General features: G+C 36.6%; 2 protein-coding genes across 3 annotated transcripts; one reads left to right on the top strand and one right to left on the bottom strand.

Annotated features, from left to right (window-relative positions):
* Positions 1-1,042: 1,042 nt before the first annotated feature.
* On the top strand, positions 1,043-18,561 carry LOC139980387 (uncharacterized). 2 transcript variants are annotated; one of them, XM_071992027.1, is made up of 11 exons: positions 1,043-1,249; positions 5,117-5,268; positions 6,277-6,398; positions 7,203-7,335; positions 7,902-7,972; positions 8,860-9,065; positions 10,853-10,949; positions 12,216-12,374; positions 13,449-13,621; positions 14,042-14,207; positions 14,944-18,561. In XM_071992027.1, exons 1-11 carry the CDS (start codon positions 1,134-1,136, stop codon positions 15,136-15,138), a joined length of 1,590 nt encoding a protein of 529 aa, XP_071848128.1. In that variant the 5' UTR covers positions 1,043-1,133; the 3' UTR covers positions 15,139-18,561. The 2 variants fall into 2 exon arrangements, with proteins under 2 accessions (XP_071848128.1, XP_071848129.1); XM_071992028.1 differs by having other exon boundaries at positions 1,045-1,249; positions 12,216-12,368.
* LOC139980388 (DNA-directed RNA polymerases I and III subunit RPAC2-like) lies at positions 17,203-23,450 on the bottom strand. The gene is made up of 5 exons (XM_071992029.1): positions 23,264-23,450; positions 22,156-22,274; positions 21,670-21,746; positions 21,068-21,147; positions 17,203-20,198 (listed from the first exon to the last, which is right to left on the bottom strand). Exons 1-5 carry the CDS (start codon positions 23,303-23,305, stop codon positions 20,145-20,147), a joined length of 372 nt encoding a protein of 123 aa, XP_071848130.1. The 5' UTR covers positions 23,306-23,450; the 3' UTR covers positions 17,203-20,144.
* Positions 23,451-23,747: the final 297 nt, after the last annotated feature.

The raw sequence follows: 23,747 nt of genomic DNA, 5'->3' as shown, positions 1-23,747 counted from the left end.
AGTGTTGTGCATACGTTCATGCCGCTTATACTTCTCAATCTGGGTTTTTCCCCTTCCCTCTAATTCGTTATACTGTGGGGAAGATAAACTAAATGTTACAGGACCTACACAACCCCACCCACCCCTCCCCCGCTTTGTGGAGCCCTATATGGAAACCTGCTTTATCTACAGAGTTACCCAGCAGTCAGTCTGATAATTCGCTTGTCGTTTGCATGCAAATCGGTATTTAAGACCGTAGATCCAATAAGCATGCATTCACTTCTTAAATTATTATTGTTGTTTTTTAATTGTGGTGTTGCTTTAGTCCTCAGCCGATGTAGAGGTAGCCCATCGTCGGTTTCCCGGAGGGCGTCATCTTCATGACTGCTCATGCAAATAGCCGCATGTGAACTCAATGCATACTTACATGTAGGGCCTTGTCGTCTAAGAAAAAATAACCGGGGCATATTTTTAAGCGCCTCTATAGCTACCCCTAGTGCAGGGAGCAATTTGGCCCTCTAGTCTGTCCCCAATGTTTAGACATAGCTTGAATAATTTTTATAGTTCTTATATTCTAATTCAATAGCATAATGAGGTAAAACTATGTGTTTATATTAGAAGACGAGGGAGGGAAAGACATTCAAAGACTCAAGGGAATATTTACCCCAACTATTTGTTGAGATTAATTCCTCTTTCTAAAATATATAACCACGAGGGACCAAGAAATATCGGAAAGTGTTGCAGCTTTTCAAGAGGTTGTACCTGGATTTCCACCGTGGCTCTGTGTTTCACTCTAGCAAATTTCAGAGTAATTCCTACAGATTACAAAACACCTGGACCATCGCTTCCAGTGAGAGGGAGGATATGATATCCAAATTCCACCGGATTTGAACAGACCTTTTTCGCACTAACCAGGTTCTCAGTTTCCTGATTTCAAATTCCAGCCTTTTCTTCTCCGTCACTTCGGAGTTCTGAGCTCAGACCTACCAGGTTTAAGCAGCGTGTGATCAACGTGTTGTGGGCTAGCCGAAACAAAAGATAGAATTTCAGTCACTTGATTTAAATTTAACAATAACATATTCATTTATGTTAGCACTACACAAAATTCGCTGGGGCTTTCAAGGAACTAACTACTGTTCAAATTTTCCACAACGATGAACTCATCCGAGGATCCTAACAGTGAGAAGACAGAAGAAGACAGAGAACATGGTGATCACGAGAAATGCGATGCACAGAAACCTCCAGATATTTTTCAATCCGTTAAATCTGGGTACGTCAATGTTGATACCGGTTACTAATCACGCCTAACGTTACAGTTAACAAACATCACTAATGTAATGCTGTGTTAGACTGCAACATCATACTGAACACGTTACTAGGCCTTGGCTACTTCACAATAGGCTATTGCGTTTGGCTACTTTAAATTTGAAGGATAGGCCTAGCCTTATGTTGTACGAGTAGGACTAACTGAGTTGAACGCTGATACTTTCATGGATTTTTTGAGGATGTGATAAGTTGCCTGAGAATCCGCGATGAATATCAGTGTGGAGAGATTCATCAAAAGCAGATTTTAGTGCCTGGTTACAAACTTGAAGTTACACTTAGTTTATTTGTGCCATAACATAAGGCTAGCCCAGGGTAGGACCTATGCAGAGTTGGAAAACCTTGTGAACATCCTAACTAGGCTGTGTGAAGATATGGTCATAGCACAAATTCACCATGCAAGAGCAAAATGACAACAATAACATAAAAAATATGTAGAAGAGAGTTAGCAGAGCTGTGTTACAAACATAAGGTTAAGAATAGTTATTTGACTGACTGTCTTTTCATTATGAAATACCCTTTTGTATCACTATCAGTCTGAGTGCATTTTCCATCCACTTTGTGCACAATATCTGGAAATATTCAGTGCTAGCAAACATCTTCGTTGTGGGAAAGTTGCATTCTGGAACTCTAATCTAAATTGTCAGTTGTCTCAGCACAAGCTTATCAGAAATAATTGAGTTTTAGCTGTTGCGAATAACAACAAATGCAGAAAAAAAATTGAAGATAAAGGAAAAACCATGAAAGAACAGTAGAATCTATCTAGATGTCTTTATTATGTCTCTAATCCAGATAGGCTACATAAAATAAACCCATATACAGTATAACCCTATGGATTAGAATGACTGAAAATATGCTTTCTCTTGCCAATACTGGCAGTAGTGAAGTCACCATGACATAAACCGTTCGTCATATACTTACATATGTGCATCTATCCTAAATTGTACATAAATGAGGATCCCATTGGCTACTAAGGGTGTGACCGTTTAAACGGTTAACCGTTTTACCGGCCGCAAATGCACTATCCGTTTAGAAAATCACAAACCGTAAAAAGGGAAATATTTTTTAAAACTTTCAAATACATTTTAAACATGAAAATTATTTAAAAATAAGTAAAGAACTAAGAAATGTACTGCAAACTATCAATAAAAAACAGAAAAACAATGTTTTAGGCATGAATAATGTGTTCAATATAATTATAGTAGTAGGCCAATAGTCATGAACTCATGATAGTGTCGTCAATTCGTTTTCTCAGTTTATATTTGCGACATATATCAACCGTACATGTACATAGATCAATGGCAAGGTGAAATCCTGTGTGAAAGTATGTTGACCCCAAAAGACGTAAATGGTCGTTCTAGAAAGTACCGTAATAACATTAACAACACAAGGCTAGTTTGCCCTCTCAGGTCCGCACGTGTACAGCCATTTTTTCACACATGGTATTATACTGTGCATGCATTGCGGGCGATATAAGCTTTTTACCGTCACGATAAATAGTTCAAAAATTATCGAGATATTTCGATAATTACGATAATTTTTCCCCTTAAAGAATTAGCGTAAATGTCGAGCTTTGAGTGGGCGGAGAAAGAGAGATATATGGAGGGGACATTCAAAGAGAATATCTGAAAAACCTTACGATATTTTCACAAATATTGATGCTTAGATAAGTGCTTCCTCACAATAAACGAGCCGCCCCAAAATTCGCTCCGCTTACGTAAAACTTCTATATATATACAACACGTGGAAAAACCCGAGTTTTTACACACATAATTCCCACTGACATTGGTCACAGAACATAAGTAGGTCATCGACATTTGAACTTGCCAAAGTTCATTGCACCATGGGAACGACACAACACATTGAACATGATGTTACATTTTCCCGTCATCTGGACGCCGAGTGTAAATTTTGGTGTAATATGCAAATTATGAATGGTACTTTGCTGCGCGGTTAAAACTTAACCTATTGCGACACACATTTGGGAAGCTGTTGTTGAAGTAACTTTTGTATCAAATGTAAAGTACTGTATGGCACGTGACATCGCTGAAATCGGAGGCTGCTCAAACCAGTTTCAACTTGATTTTTACAACCCATCACACAACACGTGCGTGCGTAATTTGTTTCTAAACATGACTTTTAATAAGTAAGCAGGAAAGGTGGGTAAGTTTGCTAAGTTAGGCAAGTTTTTGTTTAAAATCTTGTGATAGATAGACAAATATATTGTTTTTTTCAAAAGTTACGATGTTGCAGAAGGCCGAGTTATATAAATTCAGTGATCTGAACTTCTGAAGACCACGAATACTGATCATGTGTGTTATTCTTTTCAGCAATTATTACATGTTCGCTATATTATTGGGCCTAATTAGTAATTAACATACTTTGATTGTCATCTTGTTGCCCGAATTGCTACCTGTTGGAAAAAACCCTTAATTATTGTACTCATAATGTCCTATTTTCATTAAAAGTCGAGTGACGGTGCGTCGAAAAAGCCGCGATCGGAAAACGGCGTTTAACCGGACTGACGGCGATCCGGTTAAACGGTTAGCGAAATATCCGTTAGGTCACACCCTTATTGGCTACGTGTGAGGCTTTGAGTGTGGTATTGGCTTCCTCACTGAGCTCATTTATACAGGTTTGGCAGTGCTGAAGGTATAACTGTACATATAGATGCATCATTGAAAAGATGTCAACCTCTATCAGTACAGTAGGCAGTAGTAAAATAATTCCAACATTTCACCAGCAGTGACATTAGAATTGATCAATATATCAAGAAAAAGATGCACCACAGGATCAATGAACATGCAGAAGTTATATAATATCCTGCCACACATTTGACTGTTAGCCACTTTGAAATTTAAAAGTTCAGGAGTAGCTCGCTGTCTTCAAATGTTCTATCCAACTCACACTTAGAGTACCTTTGAAACACATTACAGTAGTTTTCTCACCAGGGAGAAACCAAGCGGTTTCAAAGTGAAAACCGAATTCATGATGATTTTACAATGTACATTCTTGCTACAGGCAAGGGCCTAGTACCACTAACCTGTTTAATATTACTTAAGCATATAATATTAGCATAAACACTATTAAACAGTCAAGCGTTAAGTTTATTTTGGACAGAAAATATTGACCAAACTGGTACAAATTGAGACCACATTACTGTTTTGAAGTGATACAAATTTCTCACAGAAACAAGACTAAACTTCTCAAGATTGCAGATCAGCAGATGTAGTGGAAGTCCTAACACAATGCCTACATGTTAACAGATTGTTTCACATTGTATATTGTTATGCCTGGCTTTCGGAAACTGCTGCATGGTGTAAAGTTAGACCATATTCTCTTCAATGAAATATTTTTCACTGATAGAACTTTACAGCATAAACAGGAGGGAGAAATAGGTTTGGATGATAGTCATGATTGACTGGTGGCAGTATCATGTGTACATTCATTATATACTGTAGCACTGTATTATGTCACTTAATCATTTAGTCAAATGTTGCCTAACAATGGTCCACTGGCCTATTTCAAACAGTTTTTATCCTGTGAAGTGACAGTTTGGTTATACAGTGATATTTGGCTCTATTGAACATACCGTAAGCAAGCAATCTTTGTTTCTTGGTATTGAAATGTAATTTCAGCCAATGATATAAAACTTGTAAATACTGAGGTCACTGCTCAGAATATTGTACTTTGCCAACTATTCTCTTGCTCCTTCAAAAATTTGTTTGTACAGGTTAATTTCTCAGTAAGTTTGCCCTTCCTGATTTGCTTGAAAATTAATTTTTACCTATAAACTTTGTTTTTCCTTTATCAGGTTCCTGTTGAGAGTCCAAGAGCTTGTTGAAGAAGAGGGACCAGCAGTACTAGCTGATTTTGATGATAAGGGTCACACCCCTGTACACTGGGCAGCCCTAGGTGGACATACAAACATTTTAAGATTTATGGTGCAATGCAAAGTATCTTTAGGTGAGTCTTGTCATACTCTGCCTTTGCCTGGAAATTGAAGAACCAAAAAACAAAAAAGGGTTATAAAATCATCATGGTTTAATTATTATTAAAGAATATTTTATTAACTAAAAAAAAGATGGTGAAAGTAAATTTAGCCTAGTGTTATGTCAGACACAGGTATTGCATAGCAATATGCTAGACTAATACAGTACAAGCATCTAAAGCAATTTTCTTGCACACAGAACCTTTCAGTATTTGCTTGCTGTTGTATCAAACAAAAATCAATGACAAATACTGTACTCTACTACACAAAACTGTGAACAATGAATTTTACCCTGCAGTATCTGTTGTTCTTATCCATGTCCAAAAATACAAAATTACTAACAGGATCTAAGGACTTTTGTTTGTTTGCTTTTGGTTTTACTTGTTGAAGACTGTACAGTACTGTATGTATTCTTGTTGTGGTTAGTGTGTGTATATGCATGCAGGTATAGCACAGTATGTTTGTGTAAGTTTGAGTGTGTGTGTGTGGATGTCTAGGCTTGTATTTACAGTATCAGGTGATCCATCTGAAGATGGGGAATGTTAACAGATGGAATCATAATCATTGGCATCTGCTATACCTGTCTTGAGTACCATGCCCCCATTCAAGAAGAGAAAATGTTGACAAACATCATACTGTACTAGAACTGACGCTTTGGCATAATGATTGTAAGTACTAATATGGTTTGATAGTATATAGTGGGGGAGGAGTGGGGGGGGGACAAATGCCTTTTAAGTATTGTAAAGGTCAAGAGGGGAAAAGCTGAGAACACCTTCATCTCAGAAATTTCAAGTTTTACAAAAGTTTGCATTACATTGATGATGTTGAACAAGTCAAGAGCTAAATTGTAAAGCTTTTATAAAAACAAAAAGTATGTACAAAATAATAAAATATTGTTCGAAACATGTCACATCATTTAGAAAAGAATTGATGTAATCATTGATGTTAATGCTTCCATGAACCTTCCTTTTCCTTTTGCACAGATTTACAAAGTCGCAACGATTTAGGTCCAAGGCCCATCCACTGGGCGTGTGTTAACGGCAATATTGCTATCTGTGATATACTTCTACAGGCTGGAATTTCCATAGACACTGTTGACAATAAGGTAGGTACTTTTCAAGCTATTTTGGCAGAGTGGGAGGATGGGGGTGGGGGTGAGATTGAGGGTTGTTCAGTGGGACCTCATTCAAATGTTAGTATTTTCAAACTCAAACACAAGATGGTTAAAATCACAAAAACATCAGTATATGTGAGTACTAGTGTGTACAGTACAGGTTTGGATGGAGGATGATGATTAGTTTCCTTTTGTGTTTAGCAGACAAGTATTGTGACTTGTCTACCCGTAAACTTGTTACTTGATTTTATTCCTATGACTTTTGAAGGCAGAGATGTTTAAGGTCCCCCAAAAAATTGTTTTGGACAACAACAAAAATAAATAAATAAATAAAAAACTACAATGCCAAAAAAAAGAGGTTTTCTTGTAGTGTTAATGAATGCACACATTCTGTCATGTAGCAAGTACTGGGTGTTGTGACCTGTAAGCACAAGAAGTTAAAAGAAAACTAACATATCACACAAAATAAACAAATGAGCTATCTTTACTTTACTTAAGGGTTATGAATACATCCATTCTGCCATGTACCAAGCTAGATGTTGAGAGCAGTAAGCACAAAATATGCTAGAAGCTGTGTTTTTAACATTTATTAAATTATTATTTTTTTTTAAATTATAACAGTTCTGTTTCAATGAAGTATGTAGCTTTTATTGTAATACACATTTTGTAATATTTACAAGCCTAATTTCTAATTCTGCTTGTATCTGTCTGAAATTGCCCACATTTTTTACCATATACAGTTACATTCTTATTTTGCTGTAAATATTTATTACTACTCTTTTCTTTCTTTCTCAGGGCTGCTCACCATTGATTATCGCTTGCCAGTACGGTCAGACAATGTTAGCCGGTTATCTTATGGGTAAAGGAGCTCGGCTCCAGCTCACAGACAGAGAAGGAGACAATGCTCTACATTGGGCTGCATTTAAAGGTAATTTAAATATAAACACAGTAATTTATGACGCAAGAACTCTAATGAAGCCCATAGGCGATGGATAATGTCTACAAGTCTCTATGCAGATTTTTGTCAATATGTCCCTGGTGGACAATTCAGTTTCTTCAAATGAAAACATTTTAGTTTTAATCACAACAGGTTGGCTGCAGGGTGTTTTTAAATTGACCAATGACATACTTTGCTCTACAGATCTACAGAATTGGAAACAAATGACTGAACTTGCATACATATGTTTGTAAGGAATGTAGGGAAAATGTTGTAGTTATTTCTAGAAAGGGAGATGTGTATGAACTGTAGTTATTTATTATTGTCTGTCTCCCAGACAATGTTTAACATATAGTCCAGTACAATGTGTTTCATTTTAATATTTGCTGTTGATGACAAAGCAGTGCACATTGAATGAAAGTGTGTTTACTGCAAGTAGCATTGGACTTATAATAGAATGTAGAGAAAGAAACGTAGAAAATATAAATTCATTTTTTTTTTGTATGAATGTCGCGTATTCTGCCTGATACGATGCATTTCCAATTTTTTAACGCCAGGTCACTGCGACTTAACGAGGCTCTTAATTTATTCTGGCTTTAATCCGAGACAGAAGGACAATTTTGGTCAGGTATGGAGACTTTTTTTAGCACAGCACGTTTTGTAATACAGTTATAGAGAGAAAAAGAAAAGCAAATGTATTTCATTCTTTTGTATATAAAGTTAATTTAATTTGGGTTAATTGCAAGTTGTTGTGTTGGAATGTGAAAGGTGAATTTAACAAGTGGTTATGTAATATAAGTCATGTTTAAGTCAACTTTAGTTAAATTCTGATGATAACACAGCAAAGTAGCAGGTTAGGTTGTATTAATAACAGAATACATTAACCAGGCTTCAATCAATCCTCAAAAAGGTTGAATTTAGACACAAAATATTGTGCCAATATATCATGTTACAACAAAACAAAAATTGAAATATCTGAAGTGAAATGATACATTCTGTGGCATGTTTAGGGTTAAAGTTAAGTCTATAATTAGTTCTACGCATTGTCTATTGTGCTAATAACAACTTTCAACGTTTGTGTGGTGTTGAAATATGGAGGGTGGGGGGGGTCACAAGGTTTCCCTTTTCCCCTAACCCCTGGCATCATTTCCTTACATATCTGAATAGGTTTCTGTTTTTATGTGAAGTCCCTTTTTTGCCCAGTTTGACGTATGCCATTGGTTGCTATGGCGACATGAAGACATTCAAGTAGTGATAGTTGTAACGACAGTATAAAAGTTTGCAAATTTGATAGTTAATGTACTGATTAATGGCACTCTCACTTGTAACAGTAGATGACAGCAGAAACATCAACATCTCTTATCTCTCTATCTATCTCTCTCTCTCTCTCAGAGGATAGAATGAGGAATGGAGAGACATTTAATATGATTATTGTTATTACTACACACTCAAACTGCTGTGACACATGATAGTTCTCAAATTGATTTTTTTATATTTTTTGATGACATGTCACAGACACCGCTTCATTTAGCATGCATCAACGGTGACTTGAATACGGTGAGAATGTTGTGCGAGCAGGACGGCGTGGAGGTTGATCTAGAGGACCACAACCACAAATCACCGCTGATGCTGGCCAAGGGACGTAAACACGGGGACATCTCGGGATATCTGGAGAAGGAAGTCAAATTCCAGAAGAGCATTATACCGAGATTAGACTTGAAGTAAGTCGAGAAATTAATCAGAAAAACAATTTTTAGTTTTATGTTCGTATTATGTTACGATAATGCGAGGTAGACTAGCAGTTTGAGATTTCTTGTGGAAGTAAGAAACACATTAGAGTTTATGTTTGTATTATGTTACGATGACGTGTGGTAGCCTAGCAGTTTGAGATATCTCGTGGAATTAATTGTGTGGCTGCAAATGCATGATGATGCAGGGAACAATTTTGCACAGCAATTTTGAGCTTTATAATAAAAAACAAACATTTTCTGCCAAAAGATAGACTTCCATATTCAAAACAAGAGCTAGTTACATCGTTGCATCAGTCCAACGAGTTGACCAATCTTGTATATCAATTTACTATTAAAAGATATAGTTGTTGAGATGAGGATTTTTTGACTTGTGTTTGTTTTTCAAGCCATTGAAGGTATTATGGACTTTATAGGCTTTAATGGCCTTCTTTTTTTTTTATTAAAAGACTTAATGCCCCCCCCCCCCAAAAAAAAATATTACAGGTAGTGGTATGCCAACACAGAAAGTGATGACTCAACAAGGACAATTTATATTAATAAATTTGTAATATGAAGTAGTATACCAAGGCTCTTTTTGGTCCTGTAGAAATGTTGTCCCACAGTCTTGCACTAGACGTGTATACAAGCTTGAATGGCCATTGACTTGAGCACCTGGCCAGCCTACCCTGTGTACATTGCTTAACCTATATTAATGTGTCTTTTTGGCCCTCTTAGAAAATTATTGGAGGAACCCTGCTTTATGTTGTCATGATAAAGTGTTTATTAGTGAAAATAATTTGTGTTTGTGTACAGGTGAAGGTGCTTACAATCTTCTTTCTATTATTGCTGCCTATGGTTGTTTCTTTGCTGTGAAGTGGTCATATTTGTCTTGTAATTGATAATGTTGGCTAGTGGCTTTTGATAATGAAAATAGTAACATTTCAGGTTAGTCTATAATTGTTATAAATTTCCCATTAAAATTCTCAATGTCAAATGGAATGAAATAAAATGAGTGTGGGTTGATCAAAGTAAATTAACCTCATTTGATAAAGTGGGGGAAAAGATTAGATGGGTCGGGGGGAGTGGGGGAGGAGTGAGATACTGTAGGAGAGGGCCATAAACCATGTTAAAGGGTGTCAATTCACTGTGTAATAATTAGCTGTAATTAAAACAGCTTTCTAGATTAAAAGTTCAACAAACACTAGCATTCCATAATAATTCATGGCCTAATAGCTTCATTTGTCAAGCTATATTTCAAACCTGTGGTAAAAGTTTAAAAAGAATTTTAGTGTGATACTTGAAAAGTTGATTATTATGATATTTAAATTGAAAATGGAATCAATGATTGTTTGGTTATACAATGTTCTTTTGGTATCAAATATATGTTACAGTATTGATCATTGATCAATTGATATCTTATTTTGAGTAGTACACAGTACTTAGGTTCACTAACATTGCTGGACAGTTTTGACGACCAACTACAAATGTCTGCTTTAAGTTACTACCAATAGGAGTATACATTGAAAGACAAGAGTGGGGTGGGATGGTGAGGGGGGGGGGTGATGTAGGCGAAGAGGTAGAGAGGAATGAAAATTATTTATGTGCTACTTGTTTTGACATATTAGCTCCAATGTTGGCTTTACAAGTCCGTTTTGCTGTTCATCTCGAGTATTACTGCATAAAGCACTTAGATTTGTAGGAAAATTAGATGTTAGCTACTTTAGTCTATATATCTATTTTCTTTAGTAGAATCGTCTCTGTGTCTCCTTTCTCCGCAGGACAATTTTCTTTGGTCCTCCTGGAAATAGCAAATCTCCATTCCTGTTTTTTGTTTTGTCTACATTATTTTGGGGATACCCAATGTATGTTTTTAGGGTAAGTTCTTCACTTTCCAATAGAATTCTTTCATGTATCAAATATATATTGCGATTATGTTTTCATATGACTTTGAAAGATGAATTAGTAGCTACAGTCAACTTTATACTTTTTGTGTCATATGAAGTCAACAACTGACTGGTCATTTTAGTCCTCTTCAAACATCACAGCAAAAAATAAGGGGGGGGGGGGTGAGGGAGTGAGGGCACTTCCTAGTCCAAAGCTTAAATTTTTAGGATGCTTGACATTTTTAATTGTTATTTGTATATTTTACATCTTCCGCAGTATGAGCAGTAAGAATATCATGTTTCCTAGAGTAAGGTTAGGAACTGTTTGTACTGTCAGTACGAGTGCTTTGAAGCCTGATATGGCAGACAGTTTAGAGAGGTACTGTATTAGCATTAGTATCAGATAAAGGTTAGGAACTGTTTGTACTGTCAGTACGAGTGCTTTGAAGCATGATATGGCAGACAGTTTAGAGAGGTTTTGTATCAGATAAAGGTTAGGAACTGTTTGTACTGTCAGTATGTGGGCTTTGAAGCATGATATGGGCAGACAGTTTAGAGAGGTATTAGCATTAGTATCAGATAAAGGTTAGGAACTGTTTGTACTGTCAGTACGAGTGCTTTGAAGCATGATATGGCAGACAGTTTAGAGAGGTATTAGCATTAGTATCAGATAAAGGTTAGGAACTATTTGTACTGTCAGTACGAGGGCTTTGAAGCATGATATGGGTGGACAGTTTTGAGAGGTATTAGCATTAGTATCACATAAAGGTTAGGAACTATTTGTACTGTCAGTGCAAGGGCTTTGAAGCATGATACAGGCAGACAGTTTAGAGAGGTATTAGCATTAGTATCACATAAAGGTTAGGAACTATTTGTACTGTCAGTATGTGGGCTTTGAAGCATGATATGGGTGGACAGTTTAGAGAGGTATTAGCATTAGTATCACATAAAGGTTAGGAACTGTTTGTACTGTCAGTATGTGGGCTTTGAAGCATGATATGGGCAGACAGTTTAGAGAGGTATTAGCATTAGTATCAGATAAAGGTTAGGAACTGTTTGTACTGTCAGTACGAGGGCTTTGAAGCATGATATGGGCGGACAGTTTAGAGAGGTATTAGCATTAGTATCAGATAAAGGTTAGGAACTGTTTGTACTGCCAGTACGAGTGCTTTGAAACATGATATGGGTGGACAGTTTAGAGAGGTATTAGCATATATAGGAAATGGATGATGTTTTCAATCATCTCTTTCTCTTCCAGTGTTTTCCTACCACATTTGCAATGATGCCTGGTCTTCATATCTTCTTCATTTTCAACAATGTCTTCATGTGGTATACCTTCTATTATTGCTATATGAGGGACCCTGGCTTCCTACCCAGGAATTCGTCAGAGTATGACTTAGCCATCAAAAAGGTAAAGGTAATTTGCATGCTTTTAATTCATTTTTCATTTGTTTTTATTCTCATATATGTGAATAATTTTTATTTTTTATGTTACTGATCTTATTATGTGTTCTTCCTGTACAATTTGCATAACTGCACGTGTGCTAGAGTGCGGACACTTGCATAGTGTAAAATGAATGGCATGTGTGTGTATGGAATGGTCCAACACTATGCAGATAATTACAAAGACTATCACTTTCCTTGTCATGCAAAATGTGCAACTTGCATATTTTTCCCTTTCATTAGACGAAAAACATTAAAAATTTCTTCCCATAATTTTTTATTGATAAATATACAAGCAAACGGTTGGGGTAAAATAAACATTGACTTAGCGTAAAGTTAACTCTGTTTTGCCTGTCTATGTGTTGTTCAACTGTTTCTGGGAATCCTGTCATTCTAATGCTAAGCAGCCTTTCTGTAGATCATTTGCCCACTTTCTTTTGCAATCTTAATGTATACGCCTTCTTCATGGTTGTAGCAACGTACCATGGATATTTTACTATCTATGCATCCTGCAGTTGAACATTAAATCTGTGTCTACAAGCGCTACTTCATTGGCCACCATTTGATCTCAGGTCACGGTAAAAATAACAAATCCCTGACAACATATCAATTCGGTAATAATATTTTACTTTGCAACAGGGTGGAAACATTTTGATGATAGAGGAGAAAATTTCACATTAATGTTGATAGAGCTTGCACATAAATTGTAACATTTTGATGTACAGTAAATCCTTTTTTAGTCTGGTATTGGCCAAGTTGTAGAAGCAGGTATGGATCCAGCTGTGTTAATGATCATCTTTTTATGACAACAACCTTAAAAGTATCATATTTCTGGTTATATAAATTCTGAATGTTTTGTGGCATGATAATGTAAATAATGACAAGTTTTCTTTCTGGTACTTGTTGAATGTAAAAGCATGGATGGAATTCTTTTCCAGTTAGGAACATTATTACTAGTCACAAATAGTTTCACATTAATGTTGATGAACAAACATGAACATTTGTCACATTCTGATACTCTGATCATTCTCTCCCTGACATTTTACAGGTGGCGCATTTCGACGAGTGGAAACAGGGACGTAACCCCCTGAGTAGACTTTGTCACACATGTCGTAACGTGAAACCGCTCCGCACAAAACACTGTCGCACATGCAACAGATGCGTCATGGAATTTGACCACCATTGTCCCTACATATACAACTGCGTGGGTCTCAAGAATAGGTTCGTAAAATTCCATCTCTCAGATATTGAGTTTCAAGCTGGGTGATTTTTCCAATGGAACAAGAAGTTTCCTAACTCTTTGGGAGGGGGGGGGGGTTGGCAGGGGGATTGTTTTTGTTGTGTATAATTTATTATTATTCCCCCATTTTGTGAATATGGTGTGCCAAACTTATGTTTCATCTGTACACTGTTGGCCAATATCAATTATAAGCATCTTCTCCTGATTTCAAAATCTGATTATGCAAAATTTGGGTAATAATGTGCATTCATTGTTTTATGGATGAAAATTGCAAAAACAGATACTTCTGCCAGGCAAGTCTGTAATATTAGTCTGTATAATAGTGAAATTCTTTCTATTTGTTTGTTGTAAAGCAAAGAGTAGATTCCTTAACAGATGTCTTTGAATTCTTTTTTTCCAAGGAATATGTTTGCTGGGTTTACAACATCAGTTGCCATCATGACATGGATGACCTTATACTTTGCCTTTACACTCATTGAACTGGAGGGCACAAATGTTCTCTACGTCCTTGGGATCTTGGAGGCCTTCTTCTTTGGATTTGTGGCAAGCATGCTCTGCGGAAGTGCTGTAAGTTTTGGTTCTTCTCATAGAGTCATTTATAACCTCTCAATGATTTATGCCGAGTCCTGCTGATAGTCATCATTACACTTTTCGGTGTTCATTGTTTTCCAGACAAAGATTGTTAACAAAAATCAGGCTTTCACTTGTTAATCTTTTGAGTATAAATGTATTTCACATCTACTAAGAGTCATTCAAACATAAATGATGTGTATTTGTATCTGTCCAGTGACATATGTGTGATTAGCCTTAATACCAGTCATTAACAATAACAGCTGTCAGACCAAGACATTAATGCCATGTATTTTATATTGTCAGTGACGTAGGTGTAAGGCCCATAATATCAGTAAATGAAAATAACAGAAGCAGGAATTCTCTCAATAGACAGCTTTTGGGACAGGAAAATAATTTTTTTGTAGCATGCAGGGGAAAAAAATCAGCCCATAATCTTGTATTAATTGCATATACACACCCTAGAGGTCTAAGTCTACCTTTACACATTGCTCAATCTATGTATAGCAAAATTTGATTCTCCCTGACCCTTTGCTCTAACCTTGTTTCTCTCTGGCCCAGGTAGAAAATTAATAATAGTTAATACATGAGTGTTAGGCAGGCATCACCTTGCAAGCACAACCAGTTGCTAACTGTAGAATAAGACACACCATACTCTTTGTTTGACTAGGAAGCTCTTGAGAAGTACAATATTCACATGTCTTTAATACTCAGACTTCTCTCCTCTCGACAGTGGTACATGGCTGCTAAAAACACCAACACAAACGAAAGAATCAACGCAAGCCGCTACGATTACCTGAAAGATGCACACGGCCATTTCTACAACCCTTACGACCGTGGTTTCGTTAATAACATGAAGGAATTCTTCTTGCTCAAACCTTCCCTGACAGAGGAAGAGGTGCACCGAGCTAAAGTTTACACTGTCTGAGGGACAGAGCCTGTCCTTTCTTGCGATTGCGCTTCAGTCTGTAGTAGTTTTAGGTCTCGCTGTAAGATCCCTGAGAAGCACGGCGCAAGATCGCAAACAGAGAGAGGAGAAGACTACAGCACAAGAGGCACGCGCCGGGTGCGATCAGTGGACGAAAAAGGGCAAGCGTTGATAAAAACAGGTCATTCCTCCCAGATGTGACAAGGAAAACTACAAACGTGTCATAAAGTTTGATCATGAATATGATTTCCGAGAGGTCAAACATTTTGAGGATCGGAGAGACAAACATTGGAGCAAGCGAGTAGTACAGATATGACAATTCAATGTGTAATATTTTGGAAGGTCAGAGCAGCGTTTGTGTAAAGGAGTGAAATCTGTCCGAGTTTGACATTGTACTTTTCCTTAAAGTGCTCTAACGATTTTAATACAGATGCTCTTCATGAGGAATATGCACAAATTGCGAAGATTGGGCCTCATTTAACATCACGAAGAGAAGAAATATATGAGTGCAAAACCGGCTTACAGAAATGTATGCATTTAAATGATATCTGCACAGCACATGACTTTTATATTTTAAAGGAGAGTGTATTTAAAAAACAAAGAAATAATGTGAAAATGCTGTTGGCCATTGTTTTGTATCTTATTCAGTGTTTTTTTTTTTCCCTCATTGCTAATGTTCTTCCATATTATGCCAGTGTAAAAGTAATTTAAGCCAGAAGTCAGATTTCTTTCAGCAACTTAAAAGAATCCGTGCTCCTGTTACCTTAGTAAAGATTAAGAGAAAACAAGTCTACCTATTGGCATCACATGTCATCATCATTGCACACAGATAGCAGAGTAGTTGTCATTTGTATTGAAACATTAAGAAATAGTTTACTGCCATGCTCAGTGTATTTCCCTTTGTTGAATTGTTTTCTCAAATTTACTGCTCCTTGATCGCTGGAGGGTCATCTTGGAAATGTATGGGGGGGGAGGGGTGGTATCTAATAGTACTTATAAAAATCCATGTTGAGTATAGAAATAACTGTTGATTATAAAGAAGCTTTCTCCGTGCAGTGGTTTGTAATTCATTCTTGTTGGTGACAATATCATATTTCCCTGTCCAAGTCACAAAACTGTATTACGTATGTACCCTAGAAGTTAGATCGTGCAATCGTGGTAGTAATGTAACGGTTTGGAATCAATGAGAAATATCCACAAGGGTGGGTTGCCGTTTGGTGTTTTGTAGAATAATCATTAAATTTAGCAAAATATTTGAGCTATGTCGTACTAGTCTCCCTTTAAGTTCAATATATGATGCAGCTTTCTTAAACTTACTTTTCCTGGTGTTTGTTTATTTTTTTAAGTAACTTATGAAGCAAATCAAATCTAAGATTGATTCCATTTTCTCAGAAAAATAGAAGAAGTTTAACGCCAACAATTGTTTGTTCATTGATACTATCTTATTGGGTGACTGAATGAGCCGTTGTCATGGACAGAGGTTTCATTACAGAAAGATACATAGATGGCAATAACTGTAATATGGGTATTTCAAATTTATTATTTTGTTTTGAGTTTTGTCACTTTGACTTGATGTTGCAATTTGAATCCTGTACACACATACTTAAATCTTCAGTATTTTTTGCAGTTACTATACTGCTTCACCATGACATGCTAATGTTTAAGGTTAAAATCATGTTTATCTAGAGTTCTGTTGGTGTTTTGACAAAAGAGGTATGAATTTTTTTCTTTCTTGTTTTGTTTCTTTTTATTGGTTCCTTGCTGGAAGCAAAGGAACATATGCCATCAGGTTAGCGTGTATGTGTGTGCGTCTGTGACACTTGCTTGGGTCCACGATAACTCTACAACGGAGTGATGGATATTTGCCATACGTACTCTGTAGATGTATTATAGTGAGGTGTGCCCTAGTGTTTGTGGCACAGACCTTATGAATATTAATGAGATTATGGGGTCAAATGTAAAAAATAAAGAGGCCATTGGAAAAGTAATGGGATTTAAGGTGATGGGAGATTACTCTTGAGTAGGTCATCAATGCTAAGAGTCAGGTGAGGTGTTTGTTGTAAATTGTAAACCTGCCACTGTAGCTAAATTAATGATCTTTTATGAAGCTTGTATACTGCTAATTAGCCATCTCCTGATCAATTACATTTTTAAGCCAATTAATGCAGCAACTGAACTAAAGGTTATCAGCACAGTTGTTAACACATCACTTCATCTAACAGGCAAGTCAGTGCATGTCTTGGCTGACTTAAGTCATGGCTCATGTTACTGCATTATCTCCATGGGAAAACATGTCCATGAACTTGTTAAGAGTCGCATAAACTTTAAGAAACGATTGGTGGCATCAACTCCTCTTGAAGCATCTCAAATATTGCAAATATTCTGTTTGATCCCAAATCAGGATGATGCAAAAGTTAGAATTTAAAATGTACCTTTGGGTGTATCAATTTTGCTAATAGTTTATTGACTAACATGTACCATCATGTGATGCAAGTACTTAAAATGTTATAACAAATCTGTATTATCATGTACATTAGCATAACAGGGTCCTATCAATGTCTGCCATATGTGGTTTATATAAGGAACCATCAATAGTCTCTATTTTACCTAATAGAGAGAACTGTTGAATTTTAGATTCTCCTCATTTTGGTCTCCTGTTTTTGTCTTTATAAATACTGTGGCACAGTTTGAACATCTCAACTTTATATTTTAAAATTAACCATAGATATAGATTGATAGAATAACAGGGACAGGAAACAAACATATACATTTGCTTTAGTCCAAAGTGGCATTCCAAGTTGTTTCTGTGATTGCAAGCAAAGTTAACAGGTATCCATAACAACAGATTCAAGGAAAGTTATGCAATATATGTTTTATCCTCACATTTCACAACGTAATAGAACTACTAACACTTTTAAATTTCACCGACAATTTTCTCCAAGATTTGTCTTTTCTTAGAAACTTGTTTTGAGAGAGTTCAGACAGGTAGGGTAGAGTAGGGTAAAGTAGCAAAATTTAATTCCCAAGAAAAATAAACTGATATCAGGGAAATATCTGGATGCATCTGTGAATAACATGGAGAGCTAGGAACCATTTTCTTGTAGTGTGTGCGAGTGTGTGGTTTATTTCTAGCATATTAGCCTTAGGACAATATTATTATTATTGTTATATTTAATATTGTGTGTACAGCAGAGTCAAACTGAAGGTAAGCAAGAGATACAAACAGGATGAAATACTGTAAGGTGTACATTTTATTTACAATTAGTAAACCTGTAAATATGGATATGCATAACATTTTCTTGAAGCATTGCTTCCGTGCACAGTGAAGCTTTTAATGAAGATTCTGTTTGGAAATTTGTTCGAGATCCTCGACAAATTCCCTGCATCTGATCAGTTTTGGATGAAAATATAGATGCAATTGAATGTCTCGGTCTTCTTGTTTTTTCTTGGATTTCTTTAATGTTTAATGATTATTGGTACAAAGACAGACAGAGGCACGTCCTGACATTAAAAGGACAGTACTGATAGGTTATCTCGTTTGAAGTACTGCTTGCATATTGAGCCATTACAACTTTGTTAATGTAATGGTCAACAAAGTACCCGCTATATTTGTCTTTGCTGATGATAAGTAGTGCATATATTACTGTGGTATATTATCAACGGACATCTCTACATGTTTGTCTTTGAATGCTAATGATAAGTAGAGAATAGAGCTACCATTACTGTGGTATATTATCAACATGTACTATAATGTGTTGATAACAATGGGATAGAGCTATCATTACTATGAGATAGAGCTATCATTACTATGGGATGGAGCTATCATTACTATGGGATGGAGCTATCATTACTGATCTGTATTATCAACATGTATTATCCTGTGTTGATAACTATGGGAGAGCTATCATTAATATGGGATGGAGCTGTCATTACTATGGGACAGCTATCATTACTATGGGATGGAGCTATCATTACTATGGGATGGAGCTATCATTTCTATGGGACAGAGCTACAGTATCATTACTGATCTGTATTATCAACATGTAATAACCTGTGTTGATAACTGTGGGAGAGCTATCACTACTATGGGATGGAGTTATCATTACTATGGGACAGAGCTACATGCAAAGATCACTGTAACAGAGCTACTGTACCCGGCATTCCCTCAATACAACTACCCAAAAAGTATGGTTTATGGTGACTAAGAACATAAATGTTCTATCCGTTATCACGATTATCATGATGTAGTTCAGATATCTTTCAACTATGTGATAGCAGTGATGATTCAAATAGATTTTGCCAAAAATAGAATTATACTTGTTAAAGTCGGATTTAATCTGCTCAAAACAAGGAAAAATTTCCATAACTTCATCCATGAGCTTGAGTTCACTGTATAATTCTGGTGAAAGGGTGAAATAATCCATGAAAGTGCCTCATAATACAAAATTGATGTTTCCTTGTTTCAATTAGAGCTGTTTTGCCAAGGCTTTGTAGATTAAAATCGTGTTGGAAAAAGTGGGTTACAAATTTAACAGTCACACACGGCAACTACAGTGGCTATCAGTGCAGCCACATATGTATAACACAGTTACCCTACACAACCATGCTCTTCATTTACTCCTCACACTCAGGCCATGAACTGAGCCACACAGTCAAATACCTTGCACAAGTGTACAACCTTTACCACTTAACATCGAATTCCTCAACTTTCCTCCTTACTAGTGTGACACTAAACGCAATGTACCCCCTCTATCACGCTATGAGACTGCTGTTTCAAAGCCAGACAAGTCTGAAGAAATCCCTCAACAAGATATGTTTACACCTGCTAAAGAATAAAGTTAAACACTGAGGCAAAATGAACATGTCCATTCTCGATGTAATGTCAAATGTTTCCATTGTTGAGGCTTCCTTTCTCTTACTCCAGACATTAACATTGGTCCTCCTCTGACAGTTGCCATTTACAGTGTAATATCTGCCATTCATCTTCAAAATCCCTCATGTTCTCATCAATCAGTCTCCATTTTAATTTCTGAGTCACCTTTGTAGTCTTTCACAGCTTGCTTCAATAACACAAAGGAAGGAAAAAGAAAAGGGATGAAAATAACAACAAGAAAGAAAAAAAAAGGAACTTCCAAAACTGGACAGTTGCTTACAACTTTATTTTCTTTTGAACTAAGAATAACTCTAATCTGACAAAGCCATAGTAAAAGTATTCAAAAATTTATATATATATATATTTCGCAGATTATGTTGCATTTTTAAACTATACATTTTATTCCCTTCTCTCTCCCCCTCCCTCCACCCCCTAACAGACAATGAGGACTTTCTTTCCTTCTAGTAAGTATGCCTCACAAGGAGTTCAGTAAATATCAATATGTTCAACAGAAGTCCAACAAGCAACTGTGAGCCCCCCCCCCCTCTCATCCTATCAATATTTAAAGGAAGAAAAGGATCCATAATTTGCTGACTGTTTCTACTATTACATATCTGTTTTTGCCCTGAAGGATCCCCTCCAGAGAATCGAACAGGGCCCTCCATTGTATTGTATCTAACCTCCCTCCCTCCCTCCCTCCAACTTCCCACCCCTCCCCCTCCCCAGCAGGCAATGTAGTGAACCATCTGGTCACTCTGGTAAGTATAAGGTGTGGAAGCTGTGAGGACTTTGTATTGGGACAGACTTTGGAATGCATTTCAATCTCATATATTTTTGATATGAGAACTTAGTGTTATGATTTACCATTGACCGATATGAATGTGAATCCTTCTCAAATTAGATTTACACTATTCTGCCCAATTCAATACTGTGGACAATACACTTCAATAAATTCCACAATTAGGAAGATAACATTTTCTTTAAGAATGCGCTGGAACTCAACTTTCCAATCAATTGTTTCAAGATGAGGAAGAAGTCACATAAATTCTTACTTACATCAAATGTTGAGAGAACATGGTCGCATGTTTGTGATAGATCTTGCAGCCCCTGCTTCAGAATTTCCACCGCTGGCCGACCTAATCAAAGAATGGAGAGAAAACAAAAGGCATTGTCAAGCAAGATGTCAGATATCACTATTGAGGAACTTAGCACGACCCCATGTGTGAACTTTCTCACGCACGATAGTACCCTTTTAATATGATACAATTATGCCACAATTATATTCATTTGAGTTGGGACAACTTTTGCCACCATAATATCCCTTTAAGATAATGAAACATCTGCCACCATAATATCCCAAAACTTCTGCCACCATAATATCCCTTCAAGACATAAGACAATACAACTTCTGCCACAATAATGTCCCTTTATGATCATAAAACTTCTGCCACCATAATATCCCGATAATACAACATCTGCCACCAGAATATCCTGTTATAATACTGTATGTGGTCAGCAGACACTGATCAATTCAATACTGAGGTGTTTGCTTACTACATGTTAACTCTGGGTTGTGCACAAACATAAGTGATAAAAAAGAAGTCCTTGTCACAGGTAAACAAAGGAATCTACAAAAGGCATAAATTTCTCCACCTCACCTCTACTTTGAATGCGAAAGTTGATACGGCTCTCTGTCGGGTGGGGTACATTGTAACCACAAAATTCCACATCTGGACTAAAATAATGAACAGAAGAAAAGTTGGTTTGTATTGTACAGAAATGGGACTGCACAGCTAGGATAAGCTTACATTAAAAGAGGTTAAAAACTTTTCTAAGCTCATTAAAGACCTAAAAAATCAAAAAAATTCAAATGAGAGATGACTGATGGAATCGAGTAGAAAATATTGTGCAAAACTTCAGATTTCGGCAAGGGAATAGGTGAAAATTATGATTTCTGAACAAACATTGTAAAGTTTAATGTTTGATGAGAACATTTTAATGCCACTACATTTACACGATTCTCCCCAAAATCAATACTGTACACAACTGAAAGCAGACACTACATGACAACCTCTTCACTTGCATCGAGGGCTTATCCACAAAACTAATTACTAAGTGAAATCCATTTCGATCTTGGCACTTACTTCTTCATTATGATATATCGGAGAGCATTTCCAAGTGTGTGATCTTCCCCTTCAAGTACAAATGTCAAACTTTTGTTGTCTCCCCAGAAACCAGTGTCAGATGAATTTTCACCTTGGATCTGGTGAAAAAAAAAAAAAGATATGAAAATTGAGGCAGGTTGGAAAGGTTACCTGTTAAAAATATTACATTGTGTAAAAATACAGCAAGCACAAATAAAAGAACACTGAGCTCTCTTGGTGACTGGTAAGGCATACATTACTTTCTGACATTCATCTTATTCTGTTTATTTTTGGTTATTTGTCCAACAGACAGGTGAAATAGTGATGCATCAATCACTATTTATTTTTCTGGCAGTTCCCTAACCATCAAACGTAGACAATTTAATTCTCGATGGTAAACGCAAAGCTTAGATTCAATGTCAATCAGTATTGATGTAACAGGGTGGCCCAAGTTACGTGTATCTATCCAAAATTACGTTGCAGATTTTTCAAGTAAACACAAGGGTCCTCTGATGTATCTTTCCATTGGTTAAGGTTGCATTTTATTTGTTCTTTATTTGTTCTTGTTTAGAGTTGAAGGTTTAGTCTTGTTCAAGGCCAAGGCCCTGTCACACAACTTTATAACTTAACCCTGGTCATTGGTAACTTGTCACACCCACACACCAAAGTGTACACAATTCAATCAATCTCTCATGTAGCACTACATCCACATTCCCTGGGGGACTTCTTGTAGGGTTCAGCCACAAACCCGCGCACACAACTAAATATATCTGGTCTATTGAAAAGGATAGGCCGAGGCCTATATAGCCTGAAATTGAGAGTTAGACTAGCCTAGGACTAACTTTACCTATGTTCACTACAATTCATAATAGACTAAAAGATTTGGTTTAAGTTAGCCTCTAAATTGGGAATAGGTCTATCCTTGGTCTATAGGCTAGTTATATTTATATTATAAGTAAGGAACTCTCACGTTAACTATGTATCAGTCCCTGTAGCCTGGGCCAAAGCGCAGGCAACAGTAAGTAGTACCTATGCAGGCAACAGTAGGCTAGTATGGACCTAGTTTCACGAAAAACTAGTTCTCCAATGGTAAATCAAACATACTGACCACCGACAATTTTCTGTTTTTTGATTCTCCCTCTGACGCCATCGGTGATAGTGACAAAGGATGATTTCAAGTATTATTTCTTTTCTAATTACAGTTCAGTGGTCGTACAAACTTTGTACAAGCTATGTACGGTACTACAGGTGTGCACACGTGAACCTTGGTTGTACAATGTACTGTACCTGATATTATTCCTCACAATATTATATGTACATAAGTACATGGTGACCAGAGCCGTACGCAGTATGGTAGGCCCTATGTGACAAATATACCATATTGTATCGTGTCCAAATACAGTCTATTATCTACGGTGTGAAGAGACGAATAATTCGACATCGTTACAAATTTGGGATCAAGTCCCTTGCGATTGAGAGTAACTTCAATGAACGATGCCAGGAATAGTGCAATGAGGGGTTGTAAATAACAAATCAGGGGGAGAAATGCGCACTATGGGACTATATGATCTACAAAGTCATGGAAGATGCTG

The sequence above is a fragment of the Apostichopus japonicus genome, chromosome 14 (assembly GCF_037975245.1).
Source record: "Apostichopus japonicus isolate 1M-3 chromosome 14, ASM3797524v1, whole genome shotgun sequence".
Taxonomy (NCBI): domain Eukaryota; kingdom Metazoa; phylum Echinodermata; class Holothuroidea; order Aspidochirotida; family Stichopodidae; genus Apostichopus; species Apostichopus japonicus.
The sequence above is the reverse complement of the archived record's forward strand: the minus strand, read 5'-3'. Positions and strand labels throughout refer to the sequence as shown.

Bases quoted from the DNA above. Each gene is read 5' to 3' on its own strand.
- LOC139980388 (XM_071992029.1), bottom strand. From the start codon at position 23,305: ATGGCGTCAGAGGGAGAATCAAAAAACAGAAAATTGTCGGTG. The intron at 21,747-22,155 runs GTAAGTGCCAAG...TCATTATTTTAG, and splicing joins CGATATATCATAATGAAGAA to TCCAGATGTGGAATTTTGTG. The intron at 20,199-21,067 runs GTAAGTAAGAAT...GTGTTATTGAAG, and splicing joins ATGTTCTCTCAACATTTGAT to CAAGCTGTGAAAGACTACAA.
- LOC139980387 (XM_071992027.1), top strand. From the start codon at position 1,134: ATGAACTCATCCGAGGATCCTAACAGTGAGAAGACAGAAGAAGACAGA. The intron at 5,269-6,276 runs GTGAGTCTTGTC...CCTTTTGCACAG, and splicing joins GCAATGCAAAGTATCTTTAG to ATTTACAAAGTCGCAACGAT. The intron at 7,973-8,859 runs GTATGGAGACTT...GACATGTCACAG, and splicing joins AGAAGGACAATTTTGGTCAG to ACACCGCTTCATTTAGCATG.